Below are 18,021 nucleotides of genomic sequence, written 5' to 3' on the forward strand. Positions count from 1 at the left end.
TCAGAGGATGGAGTCTGGGGTCACAGAGAACAACGTCCAATCATGAACATATCCCCCAAACAGGACCCTGACACTATCTCCCATTCTTCCCCATTCTGGATTAGAAAGTTGATTATGGGCTATGGTTCCATCTTTTCCACCACCATTAAGCATGTGGAGAACAGAGCACATCATTTTGGTTTCTGGGTCTCCAAGTGAATGGGGGCAAAAGCCTAGTCTTAGACAATAAAGTGTTGCATGGACAGGACTTCTGGGCAGTCCCTTGAACAGGAAGTCATTGTGTTCCATGTTTGGAAAAAGAGTGAGCTGAGTATTTGGTGACCAGAAGGGTGGATTGTGGTAGACACCTCAGTAAACTCACACATCCTATCTCCTTTTCTACTGAGCCCATGGGAAATTTCCTCTTTCCTATCTATCCTTTGTTGCAGATTAGGCAGAGTCATGTGACCAATTTTGTCCAAAATGAAGAACATAATCACCAGTGCAAGACCTCTTAGCACTCTCTTCCCCTGCCACAGAAAAGAGACTTGGTGTTGAAATGGTGTTGCCAAAGACTGAATCAGCCTGCATTATAGTTACAAGTTGGAAAACAGTTGCCTTGCAGATTGCTCACTTAAAGTTTACTGTGAGTCTAAGCAAAGAATAACTTAGTAATACTACTAAGAACAGGATTCATCATCATAACCCAGTCTATCCTAATAAATAGAGGAATGCAAACATTTTGGACCATTTTGTGTGGCTGTAATTGAAAAAACTGTATGAAAATGGTTTCAGGGGTTACTTGAACCTCTGAAATTACATATCAAACAATAAAAGGGACATAAAGTTTTGGAGGGAACATACAAATGTCAAGCTTTTCCTTCCCAACCTCTACATTGATAGAGAGAAGGCCCAGAGAGCTTCCTTGATTCTTTCGCCACGTGAGGAAACAGTGAGAAAACACTAAAAATCAAAAGTATTCCTTCACGAGATCCTGAATCTGCTGACAGCTTCATCTTGGACTTCCCAGCCTTTAGAATTGTAGGAAATTTCTGTTGTTAATATGTCACCAGTTTATGATATTTTTAGCCCAAGGGACTAAAACACAAGGAAGTACAATGTTGACAGATAAAGTATTCTGTTAATAACATGCAGTGCAAAAACTCCAAGACCACTCTTGTAACATAAGATGAATAAGAATTTAATATTTATTATGATGTTTATACAGTAACAACAAAATAATGCTCAATAAATTACATAACTATTTTCTAAAAACACTGCAAAAAAAGATAAAACAGTAGGAATGACATTATGAATTTAATACTCAAAATTTAAAATATAGTCCTATATCTTTTAAACAGATTTGAACTGATAATTTCTACATGAACAAAAACATTTAAAATATAGAAATAGTCTTTCTTAATAACGTACTAGACACTATCTAAAGGTTCAATTTTTATTGCACATTTTGGTTTAAGCTTATTTGATCATGTACCATGCAGAAAAATAAATTATGAAATAAAGAAAAATAGGGAGGATGTAACTTTGTACTACAAAAATTAGATGAGGGATAATACACTTCATTAATCTTCAGGAAATTTTTTTTAACTATTGCATAAAACCACTGGTTAAAGTCATTACACATTCAAACTAAGAGCTATTAAATGTAGTAAAATAGCTCTGCTGGTACATAAACTATCCTTTTAATTGATACCAGTTATCACTCTCTTTAGTCAACTAAAGAGATTGTCTTCACATAAATTTTAAAAAATACTAAATGATAAAAACTTCGGTGTATATGTATATTTGGTTATGTCAAAATATTCACATAATTGGCACATAATCAAAATGTTATCATTTTAAATATGGAAAAACTAGAAGGATCTGGGGCTAGACATACCCTGTAAACAACTTTCTAAACAGAGCTAGCAAACTTCTGTTTTACTTCACAAATGTATTCAGTCAACACTATGGTAGTTGTATTGAATGTAAACATTCTAATTTATTTATACTGTTTCCTGAGGTAATCCAGAAACTATTGTTATTACAGTAGTCTCACAATTTAATATCCCTGCAAATGTGCTTTGAAAAAAATTCAAAATGAAAACAAAAATTTAAAAGTAGACTCAGACAGGCTCATGCCTGTAGTCCCAGAGATTCAGGAGACTGACGCAGGAGGACTGCAAGTTCAAGGCTAGCCTCAGCAACCTAGTAAGACCCTGACTCAAAATTAAAAATAAAAAAGGTTGGGGGTATAACTCAGTGTAGAGTGCCACTGGGTTCAATCCCCAGTACCTCCCCCGGGTCAACACACACAACAGGACTCATGGAATTCAGCATGCTCTATTACAAAAGCTACATTTAGGAAAGACCTAGGTTTCAAACTCAAGTTTTTTTCCTATTTTCAGATGACAAGAAAAAAGCATTTCATAAACTCCAGGCCATAAGAAAATAGATTTCAGAATTGGCTCATTTAATACTAAAGGAAATGAAAATAAAAACATCTGATTTCCAAGTTACTGGTAGAATAATGTCTAAAATCTATCTATCTATCTATCTATATATATATATATATATATATATATATATATATATATATATATATCTCCATCTTTCCATTTTAAAAGATAATAAAATAGTGTCATCACAGTACNTTGTTAAAGAAAAAAAAAAAAAAAAAAAAATGTGGGGGTTTCTTTATACCCCCAAACCATGTTTAATATTTACTTAAATACAGAAATAGAAGGTGTTCCTTGTTAAGTATAAGAATTCTCTATTATGCACAAACATAATTTGCTCATTTATATTTCAAAGACATCCAATGATCAAAAACGGATTATCAACTTCTGTTTATAAATTCTCTACGTCAGTTATCTATAATTATATTTTGATCTTGGCCAGAAACTTGCAAATTATGTTTAACTCTATCATGAATAAGCTGTAAATGGTTTGTTTATAAAATGTTTCAATATTCCCCAAACCTCAAAGCTATAAGCTAATCAACACATTATTTGTAAACCCACACTACCAAAATTACAGTGATACCTTTTTATATGGCTAAATTATATAAAATATGACAAAGTAACTATGTTATATTAGATATTACTTCATATAGTTATGGCAATGTTTTCTAAACAATAATACACATATGCCACTAGACAGCCCTGAGATGATTTTAAGAGGTGTAGTACATGGATGAGTAATTTTTCCTTAATAGTTTTAAATTTATTTTAATGTTTATTAGAAAAAATAAGTACATAAAATGTGAAATATGATTGCTCAAAACAAAACCATGGTTTAAAAAGGCTAAAACATTTTTTTAAAATTAGTAAATATAGCACAGTATATGTTACATGAGATCTGGAAAGTGGTAATGCATTTAGGAAACACTATATTAAGGAATGATTTGATTTAGCTAGTATTATTTCTGAATGTTTGTAATAATGAGCCATATCAGAAAGGGACTTCCTCAACCACTAAAAATTTTGATTATTTTGTCCCTAAAGACAAATATTTTTTTAAAAAAGTTCTTTACATTTAAAAATATGAATTTGAAAGCACAGAGTAAATTTAGTTTACTTTAAAAGGATTCACCAAAATGGTGAAAAAGTTAAGGAGCATTGAGTGACATGCTATTCCAATGTAAAAGAGAAGACTAAAGGCACATTACATATTATGGTTACCACTGCAGCATTCAAATAAAAGTGAGCTAAGTAATCACTGCCATTAAACAAATCATTACAATATTCTTTCATAAAAAAGAAGATAAGCTTGTGCACTAAGTGCTCTCGATTCTGGAACCACCTGCACATAAGTGTCACTAACATGGACCCACTGGCCTCCTGATTCACTATCTGGTTCTTTCAAACCTAACAAAAAAAAAAAAAAAAAAAAAAAAAGAAGTAAAATTTTACAGTAAGCATGTTTTGTGTTCTCTAAATATAAACAGCAACACGTTCATTATAAAGTACACTTATCTACTGGCAGATTTTATTCTCGGATTCTGTTTCCTCTTGCATTAAACATTTTCCACAATGAACCAATTCTTTCAAAGCATGAGTTTTATAATTAATTATCCTCAGTTAACAGAACTTTAATTTAAATATCTAGCAAAATATTAGCCTTGTAAATACTTAATTGCTCAGAAAAAAGAATCATTTTCACTGAAAAAGGGAAGGAGCTAAAGTTAATTTGATGATCCATAAGTAAAGCCAGCAAATTTCCAACTCCTACTGTATTCTGAGGACCAGGTGGGTCTTCAAAAAATTTGGGTATTGTTAAGTAAAATAGTAATTCTACTGCAATACATGATGATTCAAAACCTTGAAAATTATGTGTCACCTCGTATCACCTAAGAGTATATTCTTTTTTAATTTTTTAAAAAAGAGTATAGTCTTATGATAATTAAGATTTTCAAATTATCTAAACACTCTTAAGACATAACTTGCATTAAACATTGATAAAGTGAATTCACCTGAGGTAATATCTTACTCCTTCCAAAAAAGAAATAGTAAATTACCTTACTTTTAAGAATAAAAAATACTTAATATGGCATACCAGGTACATTTTTCTTTCCGGTGGTATGTTCCAATAATTTCCTGGAGGATACTCTCACTTTCACATAAGCAGTGTAATGCCCTCCTCTCATTGAGCCACTGTGTTCCACTATGCCATAGAGACCATAGAGAACTTTGTCTCCCACACTTACATTCTTTTAAAAAAAGGAAAAACACAAATTAGTAATATTTAATGAAATATTCTTATAAGAAAAGGTAAATGTATATCCCACTTAAAATAAGAGAAATGCATTATTAAAACTACACTGAGATATTTCCCCTATACCTATTAAGCTGGCAAAATTGCAAAAGCTTGATAAGATTCTCTGTTGGCTGGTTTGCAGGGAAAAAGACTGCTTGCTGAGAAGTTGCATGGGGGAATATGAATGGGTCCACCCTTAGGCAAGGATATTTCATGTTATATAGCTAAGTTACATATGTATTACTGTCGGATTCATCAATTCTGCTTCTAGGACTGTATCCCAGGTACATAAGAAAAAATATAAAAAGACATATACCAGACTATTAGTTGCAGGATTATGTGTAATATCAAAAGACTGACGTAGACTCAAATGTCCACAATTAAGAAATGGTTGAATAAACTATGATGCATCCAATCCAATTCTGCTTCAAAAATGGAGTGCCAGCCTGGAGAGTAGCTCAGTGCTAGAGCATGTGTTTAGTATTCACAAAGCCCTGAGTTTAATACCCAGGAAAGAAAGAAAAGAAAGAAGAAAGGGGAGGAGGGAGAAGAAAGTGCATACTCTCTCTAAACACTGCTAGGAAATAATCTCCAGGATGTAATGTTAAAAATAAAGTAGAAAACAAGGACACGTGGTGTAAACTACCATTATTTAAGAGGGGGGGATGCAAATATGCATACCCATCTGCTTATATTTTAAAACAAAAATAAAACATAATTTAACATGTTAATCTATAAAAGGAGGGAATAAACAGGTGAAATGGATTAATTTTATCTTGTTTAGTACATTTGATACACTTGGCTTGGGAATTATGTAAATATTTTATTTAAATATTAAACAAAATTAAATTTTAAAAAGTAAACACTAAGCAGGGAAATTTGAAAAAACACAAATGAACAATATATTCAGTTGATGGCATAATCCATAAAGAGAGAACACTAGGGTCATGTCATGAGAATCCAGAAGCCAACTTGTAGTGATTTTCAGTGGTCAGATATGGGCACAATAGACTGGATACATTAGATCATGATTAAAAAGAACAACATAATGAATTGGAACATATGTATTTAAATCCATGAATCCATAATCAGAATATTGTAATTTAATCACAGTTTGAGGAAATAACTAATGAAATAATTCATTATTTTTAAAAAATGATTTAGAAAGAATCAAACATTTATCCTGCCTTTTCTATAACAATTATACCATAAGACAACTAAACAGAAGAAAGGAATTTCTTTTTATATATTCAAGCTAATAAATGAAAAAAAAGTTCAAATTAAAATACCCCACCATTCTGTAATTCTTAATGAACTCATGGATCTAGTATTGAGCATTACTGGTTGCTAATATCACACAAAGATGGATAATTGATATGCTGTGCTTCCTGACAAAAGAACAGAACAATCCCTATAAAATAGCCTTACCAGAAATGGTGGGGTGGGGGGTTGCTATTAAATGTGAATTATATTCAGCCCTCTCCAGGTCTAACTACCTATCTGTAAAAATAAAAATGACAGGGGTAACAATCATAAAAATATCAATTATGGGAAATTCCAAGAAAGATGACCTGATTTAACAAATAAACTACGAGAGAGGAGAGAGGCAGGAGAGGAAACACTACCCATTGGAAATACTGAGGATATAGCTCAGTTGGTAGAGTGCTTGCCTTGCATGCACAAGGACCTGGGTTCAAGCCCCAGCACCAAAAAAACAAAAACAAAACAAAATAAAAAAACACCCTAAAACAAAACAAAACAAAACTTTGCCATGTCTTAAAAGACATCATTCATTCATAACTTATGGGCCTTATTTGGTTATCAATTCATTCTAAAAAATCACATTTGAAATAGTTGGAAATATGAAGATTAGATGATTGAAGAAATTACAATAAATGATACTGTGATTATGTCAAAAAGGATAGGGAGCATGTCTTTCCTTTTAGAGATACATAATAAAATATTTATGGATTAAATGTTAACAACAGAGAAGAACATAAAGGAACATGTAGATGGGGGAGGACCTGCCATAAGGTTTTAAGGCTGGGTGCTGGAGGTTCACTGTACTCTTCTGACTACTTTTGTGTATGTTAAAAATTCACAACAGGCACTTTAAAAATGTAATGTTCTTTTTTTTTTTTTTTGGTACTGGGGATTGGATCCCGAGGCACTTTACTGCTGAGCCACACAACCCCAGCCCCTCTTTATTTTTTATTTTGAAACAGGGTCGCACTAAGTTACAATCTCAACCTCCTGAGTCACTGGGATTATAGTCATGTGCCACTGGACCCGGTTTGTTCCCATAAATTTAACACGAGGTCTGAGATGTAACTCAGTGGCAAAGCACTTGCCCAGCATGTGCAAGACCCTGAATTTGATCCCTAGTACCCCAAGTTAAAAAAAAAAAAAAAAAAGCAAAAAGCTTACTAAATTTCATTATTATTTACCACATTACCAAATTTTAGGAATATTAAGTATTACTAGTTGCAGATAGTATTGGTATCCCACAGCAGATAAACTAGACTCATTGGAAAATTGCATTTAAAATATTTTTGTTTTGATTGGTCAATGTACTAAAAATATTAACTTCAAAAAGCATTCTACTACATAACCACAAAACCTGAACAGGACATTATGTTACCTTATAATAGTTTGGTTCCCATTAGTAATCAATTTTATCTCAATAATTCTTACATGTACACACAAGCAATTATTAAACATTGTTTTCTATACCTAATAAGGTATGAACAATTTTGAAGTATTATACACAGCAGACAAGTACAGCTTTGATCTTTTCGATTATCATGCCTCATGCTTTGTTCATCTTTGTCTCAAAGGACAGAAGTCAGATTCAGTGTATTAAATGTGAAAAAAAAATTACTGGTTTACCTTCATTATTAAAATTTCCTTTCAGAGGAGCAGCTTATTTTTAAAATGACAACAACAAAAACAAAAAGTGCAAAAGCATGGCCTAATAAACAAAACAGATATGCTTTAAAGCATATTATTTGCAGGTCAGTTAAATAACTTAATATACTGTACCTTACAAGCAGCAGAACAGAATGGTGCTAAATCAAGCGTAAGTGGAAAATCTACATGTCTGTTTACTTTACGAAGACTCAAGCCAGCCTTAAAAATACCAAAAAAAAATTTTTAATACAACTTAATTAGCTCTAAAGACTGGGTTAATTAAAATCCCAAAAGGAATTCTAGAAGTTATTTTTTTTTCATATAGATAAACAACCCGTGACTAATCAAGAGTCCAAAATTCATATGACTAAGTTAAAAATCAGGTTTTCATACATTGCTACTGAAAAGAGTACTCATTTACATGGAGATTTTTACCATGAACAATAAGGGAAATGATTACTTTCACTGTGGCTTATCAACACTTATGGAAAAATAAATTTAATCTGTTAAATGTTAAGCTACTAACATATGTGCTTTCATGAAAATGTATCCAACTGAAGAGTCAAATCCCTGGTATTCTGGGCCTAATTCAATGACTTGTTAACAGTGAACTTGCCTCTAAACAACCTCATTTAGGTGAATGCTGAAAACAAGGATAAACTGATTATATTATGTCCTTTTCTAAAATTCAGTAAGTTTTATTTTTAAAATTCAATAATATTCATTCGCTAAAAAAAGAAAAAAAAAAACCTGAACACTTGAAACATTTATCAGTAAAAGTAAATGTAATATATATAAATCTTCATGTTCTTAAATAAGCTCTACCTCTTTTTATGTTTTTAATTTCCAAAGCCAAACCTTGCAAAATGTATGACTGGCATTATAAAATGGTAATAAAACAAGCTGATAGACTATAGAATATATTGGGTAGGAGACCTATAAATGGACACTACTGGAATGAGAAAATACTTAAATCTGAACTGTCTAGATAGACTCTCTAATAGACACCTCCTTTCACAGGACTTTCATGACTTTGGTTTTTCCATTGCAAATCACATAATTTCACTGTTGATCTGCTGCTTATTTCTTGTTTTTCTTTAAAGTAAGAAATAAGATTATTTGGTTATTTTTTGGAAAATATAACCAATAACTGATTTGTTTTTGTTTTTTCAAATGATCTTTAGAGAGTTCAACATGATATCTGACATAAAATTTTATGATGTCGTATCTCAAGAATAAATATTTGAGGCTGGGGATATAGCTCAGTTGGTAGAGTGCTTGCCTCACATGCAACAAGGCCCTGGGTTGAATCCCCAGCACCATACACACACACACACACACACACACACACACACACAATAAATATTTGATCTACTTTTAATTATTTTTTCTCATTTTTAATCAGGTGACATTTATAATTTTCCAATACATGCACTGTAATTGTTTCAAGTTTTTGTATCCTCCACAATCAGGACTTCACTGCTGAAAAACCATCCCATATAGAAGATATTTTGTAAAGGCTTTTAATATTAGATGAATCTTTTCATAGAGGATAATTTTTGAAAAATATCTAGCCTTATATTTGGGCATATGTGCTCTCCTGACTTTTTAAAATTTTTAATACAATGAGACACAATATTTTCCTCATGTCATTAAAATATAAATCTGATGATTCATATACTGGATACCAAAGTTAGGCCTTGAACCTGTCATAATCTATATAAGTGGTATATGTAATTTTGTGTATATCTCTATTTCCTTGCAAGGGGTTCTTAGAAGTGAAATTACTTAAGAGTATTTTTATTCAAACACTGATTCAAATCATTTCTAATGTTCTTGATATCCATTACTAATTTACTTTCCAGATGGTGTTATCAATTTATATGCCCACTGCTGAACAATGAGAATGCATATATCCCACTCCATCCATATCAGCACTATGTATCTTTGCTAATTTGAACACGCTAAAAAAGCGAATCTATCATTTTACTTTATTTCTTTTGCTATGAACAATGCACCTATTTTTAATGTCTTGGAATCTGTATATCTTCTAGAACTGTCAACTGATATTTTTTATACATGTTACTGTTAGGGATATTTTCTAGCTAGTCTTTAAGAGCTATTTACATATTTACAATGTTAATCATTGGAATGTTTATGACAAAGACATCTATCCAGTTTGAGATTCACCTTTCAGTATTGTGAAAGATTCTAATATTATAGAGAAATAGACTTTAAGAGAAACTAGAAACAGAGACATTACTTAGGGATTGTGCTCCCTACAATTCTCGATCCTTGGAAATTAGAATATGGCTTTGCAGACATTATGTTTCACTTGAGAACAAGAAGGGTCTGAGATGTTCATAAATATTTCCCTTTATGCACATGAATTTTCTAAGTTGTTCCTAAAGAGGGATTAAATACCAAATATAAAATAGCTATAGTACACTGTGAAATTAGCATCTACAATCCAAAATGATCCTCTCTTGTTCACAGAATCACTGCAGATGCAACCCTTCTGCTAGACATTCTTTTGCTTCTGTTCTCCATGGCCATTTCTATAATTTTGGCTATAGAGAATCAAAAACTTAATCTTTCTATAGACAGAAGTAGGGTCAGAGAAAAATCTTTTCCTGCCCCCTGAAATATTCAGTCAAAACTCTCAATCCAGGCTTGGGTTGTGACTCAGTGAGTGTATGATTAGAATGTGCAATGCCCTGGGTGTGTTCTGTGTGTGTGTGTGTGTGTGTGTGTGTGTGTGTCTCTCTCTCTCTCTCTCTCTCTCTCTCTCACACACACACACACACACACACCTCTCAATCTTTTTCCTTAAGATTTCTTTCATGAATTTTACACTTAGAAAGTCTTTCACACAGATATCAGATCAAATACTCATTTTTTCTAGTCTTTTTAATAATTTGCTTGATGCATTAAAAATATATCTGAAAATCTGGGCTGAGGTTGTGGTACAGTGCTTGCCTAGCATGATGTGTGAGTCACTGGGTTCAATTCTTAGCACACATATAAATTAATAAATAAATAAAGATCCATCACCAAATAAAAAAATTTAAAATATATATATGGGTATATGATACAAAGTTCTAATTATGTATTTTCCAAAGAAGCATTTTCCCTAAATCTTTTACTGAACAAATCTAGAATCATAATAGCTTTAAATTACACTCATGTTTTATTTTTGACATTTCCAACTAAACTCCTTTAACTACTATAATATTTTAACTTATTCATTTTCCAGAGAAATTTAAAAATAACTTTCAAAATGCAAAAACAATCCTCTTGAGAAAAGACACTGAATTAAAAACCACAAATAATTAGACAAAAACCTAACACATTGAAAGTATTTAAATTGGGATGGGCTTGGCGGCACCTGCCTATAATCCCAGCCACTCCAGAGTCTGAAGCAAGAGAATTGCAAGTTCAAGGCCAGCCTTGGCAACTTAGCAAGACACTAGATCAAAATAAAAACAAATTAAAAAAAAAAAAAAAAAGAGCTGTGGACGTAGCTGAGTGATAAGAGTGCCCTTGAGTTCAGTAACTAGTACTGCAAAAGAAGAAAAAAAATTTAAACTGGACACTAGTGTGTAGCTACAATTCTAGCTACATGGGAGGGTGAGGCAGGAGAATCTCAAGTTTGAGGCCAACCTGGTCAACAGAGCAAGAACACATCTCAAAAAATAAAAACTACAACAACAACAACAACAAAAAAAGAAAATTAGTTTGCCTCCCATTATGAAGTTCTAAAAGTGTAGGACCTGCCTTGGAGCCATTCTTTATATTCCCAGCCAACACCGACAGCCAAGAACCCTTTCAGTGTGATCAGAAGAGCTCAGAAAGTTGAGTGTACTTTACTACTGTTCTGCTTATAAATATGTTTATTAAAACTTATTTTCTATCACACATACCAATCACAGACATTACTAAGGGTCCTACTGTCTAAATCTTCAAGTACTACAAATTAAACAATTTTAATCAGAAAAGTCTTGTAAACTAGTATGGCTAAACTAGTAGGAAATCCTACGTGGCAAATTTTTAAAAAAATATTTTTTAAGTTGTAAATGGACACAATATCTTTATTTTATTTTGTATTTTTATGTGGTGCTGAGGATCGAACCCAGTGCCTCACATGTGCGAGGCAACTGCTCTACCACTTAGCTACAACCCCAGCCCCACATGGCAAATTTTTAAACTCAGTAAGTTACTCTCTAATCTTTGACAATATTCCCCAAAACACAGGACTCCACAAAATACCTAATGAAAATGAATGACTAGAGTTCTATAAAAGGACTTTTACCTGATGGAATCTTTTAAGATGGAGAATTAGAATAGCTGGAGCAGCAGAAATAAGCAATTGCTTCCTGGCATTAGTATAAACTCCTTCTGCTTTCTTTTCTGCATAAAATGCAACAAATTTATTTGTAAAAATTCCACATTATATATTACCTATAATATAATATAACAAGAATTTATATAGCAACATCATACCATTTTGTTTTAAGTGTTAAGAAATTGGACTTCTGATTACAGGGTACCTCTCTATTCCTTTCCATAACTCCACTGAGATGAAAGTAAAGATGTATGTTTGTTTGTTTGTTAAGGCATAAAGACTGGAAGAGGAGGCACAAGAAAATGTTGGATGCTAGAATGCTAATTACTTATTGTTAGTAGCCCCTTCCAGCCAAATACCACCAGAAGCACCTTTAATTTTAAAAGTTGAGTCTATTACTCATTGCAGCAAAGAGAGAACACACAACATGGCAAATCACGGGGCATTTCAGTAAGTTTGATAGAAAGGACTTATGACAAGATTTAAATATGGGCAATCGCATATTTAACTTGAATTAATTTAAGTTGGTACTTCTTACTTCTCCCATCCATCCATTTCTTTAATTACTAGTGTACTAAGCCTGTCTTTATTCTTATGCTTTGGATCAAGAGTTTTTTGTGTTTTTTTTACCATAACGGGACAACCCATTCCAGGGCTAGCTAAATCCTGGAAACAGTAAAACAATTTAAGCTCACCTTTCATGTGCAAACTAACCAAGCCCATATACCAATAACAACATCCTTGATTGAGCTCTCACACTCTGGGCTACTCAGAGACCAAAACAAAGGACCTTGCCAATTTTCTGTTTCTCTTTCACTTTTTATGCTCTATCTGCCCCTAGTACTTCTCCATGTGGCCTTGTATAACATCTACCCCCCTACTTCTTGGGAACTGTGACTAATTTTTCAGTGTCAATCATTTCTTGATTCCTTGACTTCACCATACCTGAATAATAAAACCTACATGTTTAAAACAAATAGTCACCTTAAGAGTATTCTTTCCACTCAATTAAGGTGAGAGTGCACTGAAAATTCTTACTTAACAATATCCCCCTTTCCCACTTTAATCTGGTTAAACTAAACACAGTCATTGTATCACTAGCTTAATAACATGCAAATATTTAAAATCTTCAAATCTATACCTTGAGTTTACAACAGATGATGGGATTTCTGAAGGTCTTACTTTCATCACCAATCTTACTAGTGATACAACTAAGTTTTAGAGCTGTTTCTTTCAGAAAGATTTCAGATAGTTATTTCTTTCAAATAAGATGTGGATTTGCATTTTTCAAGGCAGAAATGTATACTTCATGATCTTCAATTATTTCAACAATAATCTATTGAAAATATTTTCTCCCTAGTCAGTGCCTTAAGTGCTAAGGCAAAAATACAAGATAATCACTGGGCCAACTAGCTCAAGTATGAAGATAATAAGGTTCCCAGGTGCTTGAATAGGGGATTAATAACTCATTAGTCACTAATAATCCATTAATAATACAAAAACAAATTAAGCTAAATGTTTACCTGCAGAATTATTTTCCTTTTGGTACTTCTGTTTCTTTTCAGTACAATTCTCACATAGAAGCTTATTATTCCCCATTAGTAATTCCATAGATGTAAACTGGTACAAACAGGACTGAACCGAACATTCTTTAGAAGTAGTTACATAGCTCTGAGAAAGGGTCTGAAAAGCATTCTGGGAACTGTGAGACCTCATATGCTTCTCCTCTGAAAAACATAAATTACTTGAAACACTGGGTAGCTGACTTTCTCTGTCAAAATCTCTATTTCCAATTACAGTGCTGCTCAAACAAAGTTCAGAAATTGCTTCAGCCATTTCCTCATCACCACTGTCAGTCTCCTTGGGGTGTGGCAGTTCACTTGCAGATGGGTGGTGAAGGTGCCCATCTGTGTACATACAGGATTCACTGCTGGATCTAAATAGCACAGTCTGCTTTGAAGCACTTTCAGATTCTGAAGCCTCACTGTCTGCATCAGCACTACTTTCAGAATGACAGGCTTCTTTTTCACTACCATCCGTAGGGCTTTCATTCAGAGATGACTCAGTACTCACGATGTTTGCATATACTGACAACTCCCCACTGGTTTCAAGGTTTTCATTTTTCTGATATATAAAAACAGTTTTCTCTTCCCCAGATGACAATTTTCTTATATGGTTTCTGTCATGAATTAGTTGATTCTGTAAGTTGACAGTGTTTTCAGAGAAAAGAATTTTATGACCTTATTGAAAATAAATGCTAAGAAGTCCCACTTAGCTGTCCACAATTGTTAAATAAGCACTACTTCTCTGAAAGTCATTTACTAAATCTAAACTTAAACTAAGATGAACAGAAGATATACTAACAAATAGTTCTAATTTATTTTTTAAAGGTGCATTTCTTTTTTTTTTAATATTTATTTTTTTAGGTGTAGATGGACACAACACAATGCCTTTATTTTTATGTGGTGCCGAGGATCGAACCCGGGTCCCGCCCGTGCTAGGCGAGTGCTCTACCACTGAGCCACAATCCCAGCCCCTTTAATTTAAAAGTAAAACTTAACATGGAAAACCAACATCTTCAGTAGAACAGGGCTATAAGGGGGACTTTTCAACTATAAGTTTTTCCATACTTGTTGATTTTTACATATTGAAGTGGTAGTGGGTATTTTTAAATAAAAGTTAAAAAGTAACAAACTACAAACTCTATTATGACAGTGTTGCCTGCCGCCACTGATCTGAAAGAAAATATTTTATTTGTGTCTAGACTTTAGCTTGCCTATTAATTGCTCCTTTTAAATTAGATTAAGTAGTGCCAAAGTAGTGTTTCTTGTCAAGGTGATTATTTCTCCATTTGTATTTACGTTTCTATCTTGGTTTAATTTCTCACTGTTGTTTACTCACCTGATGCTTCTTTGTCATTCTTTGCATTAAACTCCATATTAAAGGATTAATGAGATAACTAGAACAATTTAGCAAAAAGAAAAAGTAAAAAATTCAATAATATAGCTGGCTTGGGAGGCTGAAACAGGAGGATCACAAGTTCAAAGCCAGCCCCAGCAAAAACAAGGTACTAAGCAACTCAGTGAGAGCCAGTCTCTAAATAAATACAAATAGGGCTGGGAATGTGGCTCAGTGGTTGGGTGCCCACCCCTGAGTTCAATCCCTGGTACCACCCCCCCCAAAAGAGACAATACAAAAATTTATTAAAGTTCAGTACTTATACCTCATTATTGATTTTAAAAGACACAAGGTGCTTCTGTTTTTGTTAAATTCACTTTAATTTGTATGGGGAAAGTTTATTTAAACCTCGAAAATATAAGATGAAAATGTTCAAAGAGATACTATCTTTCCTAGGTGTTCTTAAAATTCCCAGTGCTAAATTATGAGTCAACACCACATGATAAATAAGAATATTCTTGCAATTGTTTTACTTGGACTTAAAAACCGAAGTATATGTTTAATTTAATCCCTTGAAATATTTACATAGGATAAGTTGACAATTTCTCAAATATTTATGCATAATATTATAAGCAATTTAGCCCAGAAAAACAGTAAAATCCCTTTGAACGTGGAGTTTTTGTCTCAACTATGTTGCCAAGGCTAGCCTCAAACTATCAGGCACAAATGGTCCCCCTACCTCAGCCTCACAAGTAGGTAAGACTATAAGTATGTGCCATTGCACTCAGCTCCTCAAGTCTTTTCTCTGTGAAATAAATCCCACATAAATCATACATGCTTCAAGGTGTATATTTAAAAGATATTCTTTAGGGGATGAGGGCACAGTGCAGTGGTAACGCACTTGCTCATGGCCCTGAGTTCAATACCCAGATACTCTTTGTAAAAACATAACCACAGTACCATCATCATACATTAAAAAATATTAATAATTTCTAAACATAAAATTTCTAATGACATTTATATTTAACTTTTTGCTTCTTGAATATGGCACCATAAAAAGACTTAACGGTTTCTAGAGAGTAGAAACCAGGAAGTATTCATTAGAACCAACTTGATTGAGAATACACCACCACTTATAAGTTTTCTTGCCAAAAAATTAAATAAATAATCAAATCTGAACCTAACATAGCTTTTAGATCTAAATCACTTTAGAGAGGAAATAAAGGAGACGGAAGAACCTGTGAATATCATAGGAATACAATAGTAAATATTACTTAATGTGGGAATGTGGAAAAATGCTGGAAAAGTGCTAAAAAAATTGATGATTTCTTTGGTTAATAAATTGCAAAAAGAAAATGTGATTAAATAAAGAGTTAAAGACACATGATACTCTTTGGGCCCAGGTATTCTGGAGGTTAAGGCAAGAGGCCAGCCTGGGCATCCTAGCAAGACACTTTCTCAAAATAAAAAATAAAAAGGGTTGGAGATGTAGTTCAGTGATAGAGTACACTTGGACTCAAGTACCAGTACTGGAGGAAGAGAGAAAGAAAGAAAGACAGTCAGACACACACATACACACACACACACAATCCAGACTTTGGGGATGGTACAAGAAGATCTCAGAAATGACTGTCCCAAATTAACAAGTGAATTACAACTCCAAAAGGGAACATATGGAATATAGCCTTTGAATCACCTCTTTTAAAAGCCCCATGTTCCTGTGATGGGCAGAATCACAAACTTTGAGACAGGAGTCCCCTATGTTTCTCCTTTGCAAGCAAAGCAATAAACCTTCTTTTTCCTTTTTCTCAAAACAAAACAAACAAAAAAGAAAAGAAAAGAAAAGAAAAACCTGAGTATTTATGAGGGAACTGAAGAAATTTCAATAATGACTGAATGCTTGGTTTCACAAAGAAGTATTAATATTTTTATGTATGATGATGGTACTGTCGTCATGTTTTTACAAAGGGCATTTGGGTACTGAATTCAGGGACTTGAGCAAGTGAGCTATACCCATGGCTCTTAAAGAATACCTTTTATTTTTTTATTTAAATGGAAATTATTATTTTAAAAATATCTTTGTTTTATTTATTTTTATGTGGTGCTGAGGATTGAACCCAGGGCCTCACATGCCCTAGGCGAGCACTCTACCGCTGAGCCACAACCCCTAGCCTCAAGAGTATCTTTTAAATAAATATCTTGAAGTATGTATAATTTTTGTCGGATTTATTTCAAAATAATCTGGGTGGGGAAGGGTGGAATGTGGGACAGATACTGCAAAAACATAATTAGCCATGAATTGATAATATGAAGCTGAGAAATGGGTGCATGGGAATTTATTATATTATTCTCTCTACTTTTGTATATATTTAAAATATTTCTCATTAAAAAGTTAAAAAAACAAATATTTAACAAATGTTCATAGTCTCACCTTATCTTTTGATGAAGAATGCTTCTTGGCAGCTCTGGGTTGAGTATTTTCTATAGTAACAGTGCCACTGTACTGATCAGAATATGTTTCCTGTAAACTTCTATATTTACTCATTTTTCCCAAAAGCACAGGTTTTGATACCTATGTAGATGCCATATACATAACACAAAACTTCTTAAGCAAATAAATTTTGGATATACCTTTCTTTTTAAAATCTCTTAACTCACTAAAAATATAAAAAGATTATTTTCTTAACATTAATTCTCAAAAGCATAAGGATTTAAATTCCTGGAGAATAAGAAGTATATCATACTTAATGCATACATGCATAAACCCCACTATCGAAACACCATACAAACTCAGTTATATGTAAAACATAATGACTCTCAGACATCTGACAATACACTCAAAAAATATCTAAATGAGTGAATAAATGCTCTTCACAAAGCCCTCAAAATTACTTTTTTTTCTCCTTACCCTTTCTTCTATTATAGGAAGTGAAATATCAATGAAAGGATCTTTCACAGTGGAGATCTTAAAAAGAAAACAAATTGAGAACTTCTGTTAGAATTATAATATAGACAGGTAGTTCCGTAAAGTATCAAAGAAATCAAACTTCCCAGTTCAAAGTTTTAAATTAAAACAAAGCATGAAATGTTAAGGAAAAAAAACATGGGGAAAGAAGCAGAGAGCTTGACAG

At 32.9% G+C, this 18,021-nt stretch overlaps 1 protein-coding gene across 4 annotated transcripts in view; it reads right to left on the reverse strand.

Annotated features, from left to right (window-relative positions):
- Nucleotides 1–3,193: 3,193 nt before the first annotated feature.
- Nucleotides 3,194–18,021, reverse strand: part of Usp45 (ubiquitin specific peptidase 45) — a 75,414-nt gene continuing 60,586 nt past the window's right edge. For 2 of the 4 annotated variants that reach the window (XM_015499587.2, XM_048812460.1), the window contains 7 exons: nucleotides 17,799–17,855; nucleotides 17,322–17,462; nucleotides 13,516–14,191; nucleotides 11,960–12,057; nucleotides 7,780–7,866; nucleotides 4,537–4,690; nucleotides 3,194–3,848 (listed from right to left, as the gene is read on the reverse strand). In XM_015499587.2, the coding sequence (XP_015355073.1) occupies nucleotides 3,718–3,848; nucleotides 4,537–4,690; nucleotides 7,780–7,866; nucleotides 11,960–12,057; nucleotides 13,516–14,191; nucleotides 17,322–17,462; nucleotides 17,799–17,855 (1,344 nt within the window). In that variant the 3' untranslated portion in view covers nucleotides 3,194–3,717. Of the gene's footprint in view, nucleotides 3,849–4,536; nucleotides 4,691–7,779; nucleotides 7,867–11,959; nucleotides 12,058–13,515; nucleotides 14,192–17,320; nucleotides 17,463–17,798; nucleotides 17,856–18,021 lie in introns of those variants that run through there. The other 2 variants (XM_048812521.1, XR_007351018.1) reach the window with 2 other exon arrangements.

The sequence above is a fragment of the Marmota marmota genome, unplaced genomic scaffold (genome assembly GCF_001458135.2).
Source record: "Marmota marmota marmota unplaced genomic scaffold, marMar, whole genome shotgun sequence".
Taxonomy (NCBI): domain Eukaryota; kingdom Metazoa; phylum Chordata; class Mammalia; order Rodentia; family Sciuridae; genus Marmota; species Marmota marmota.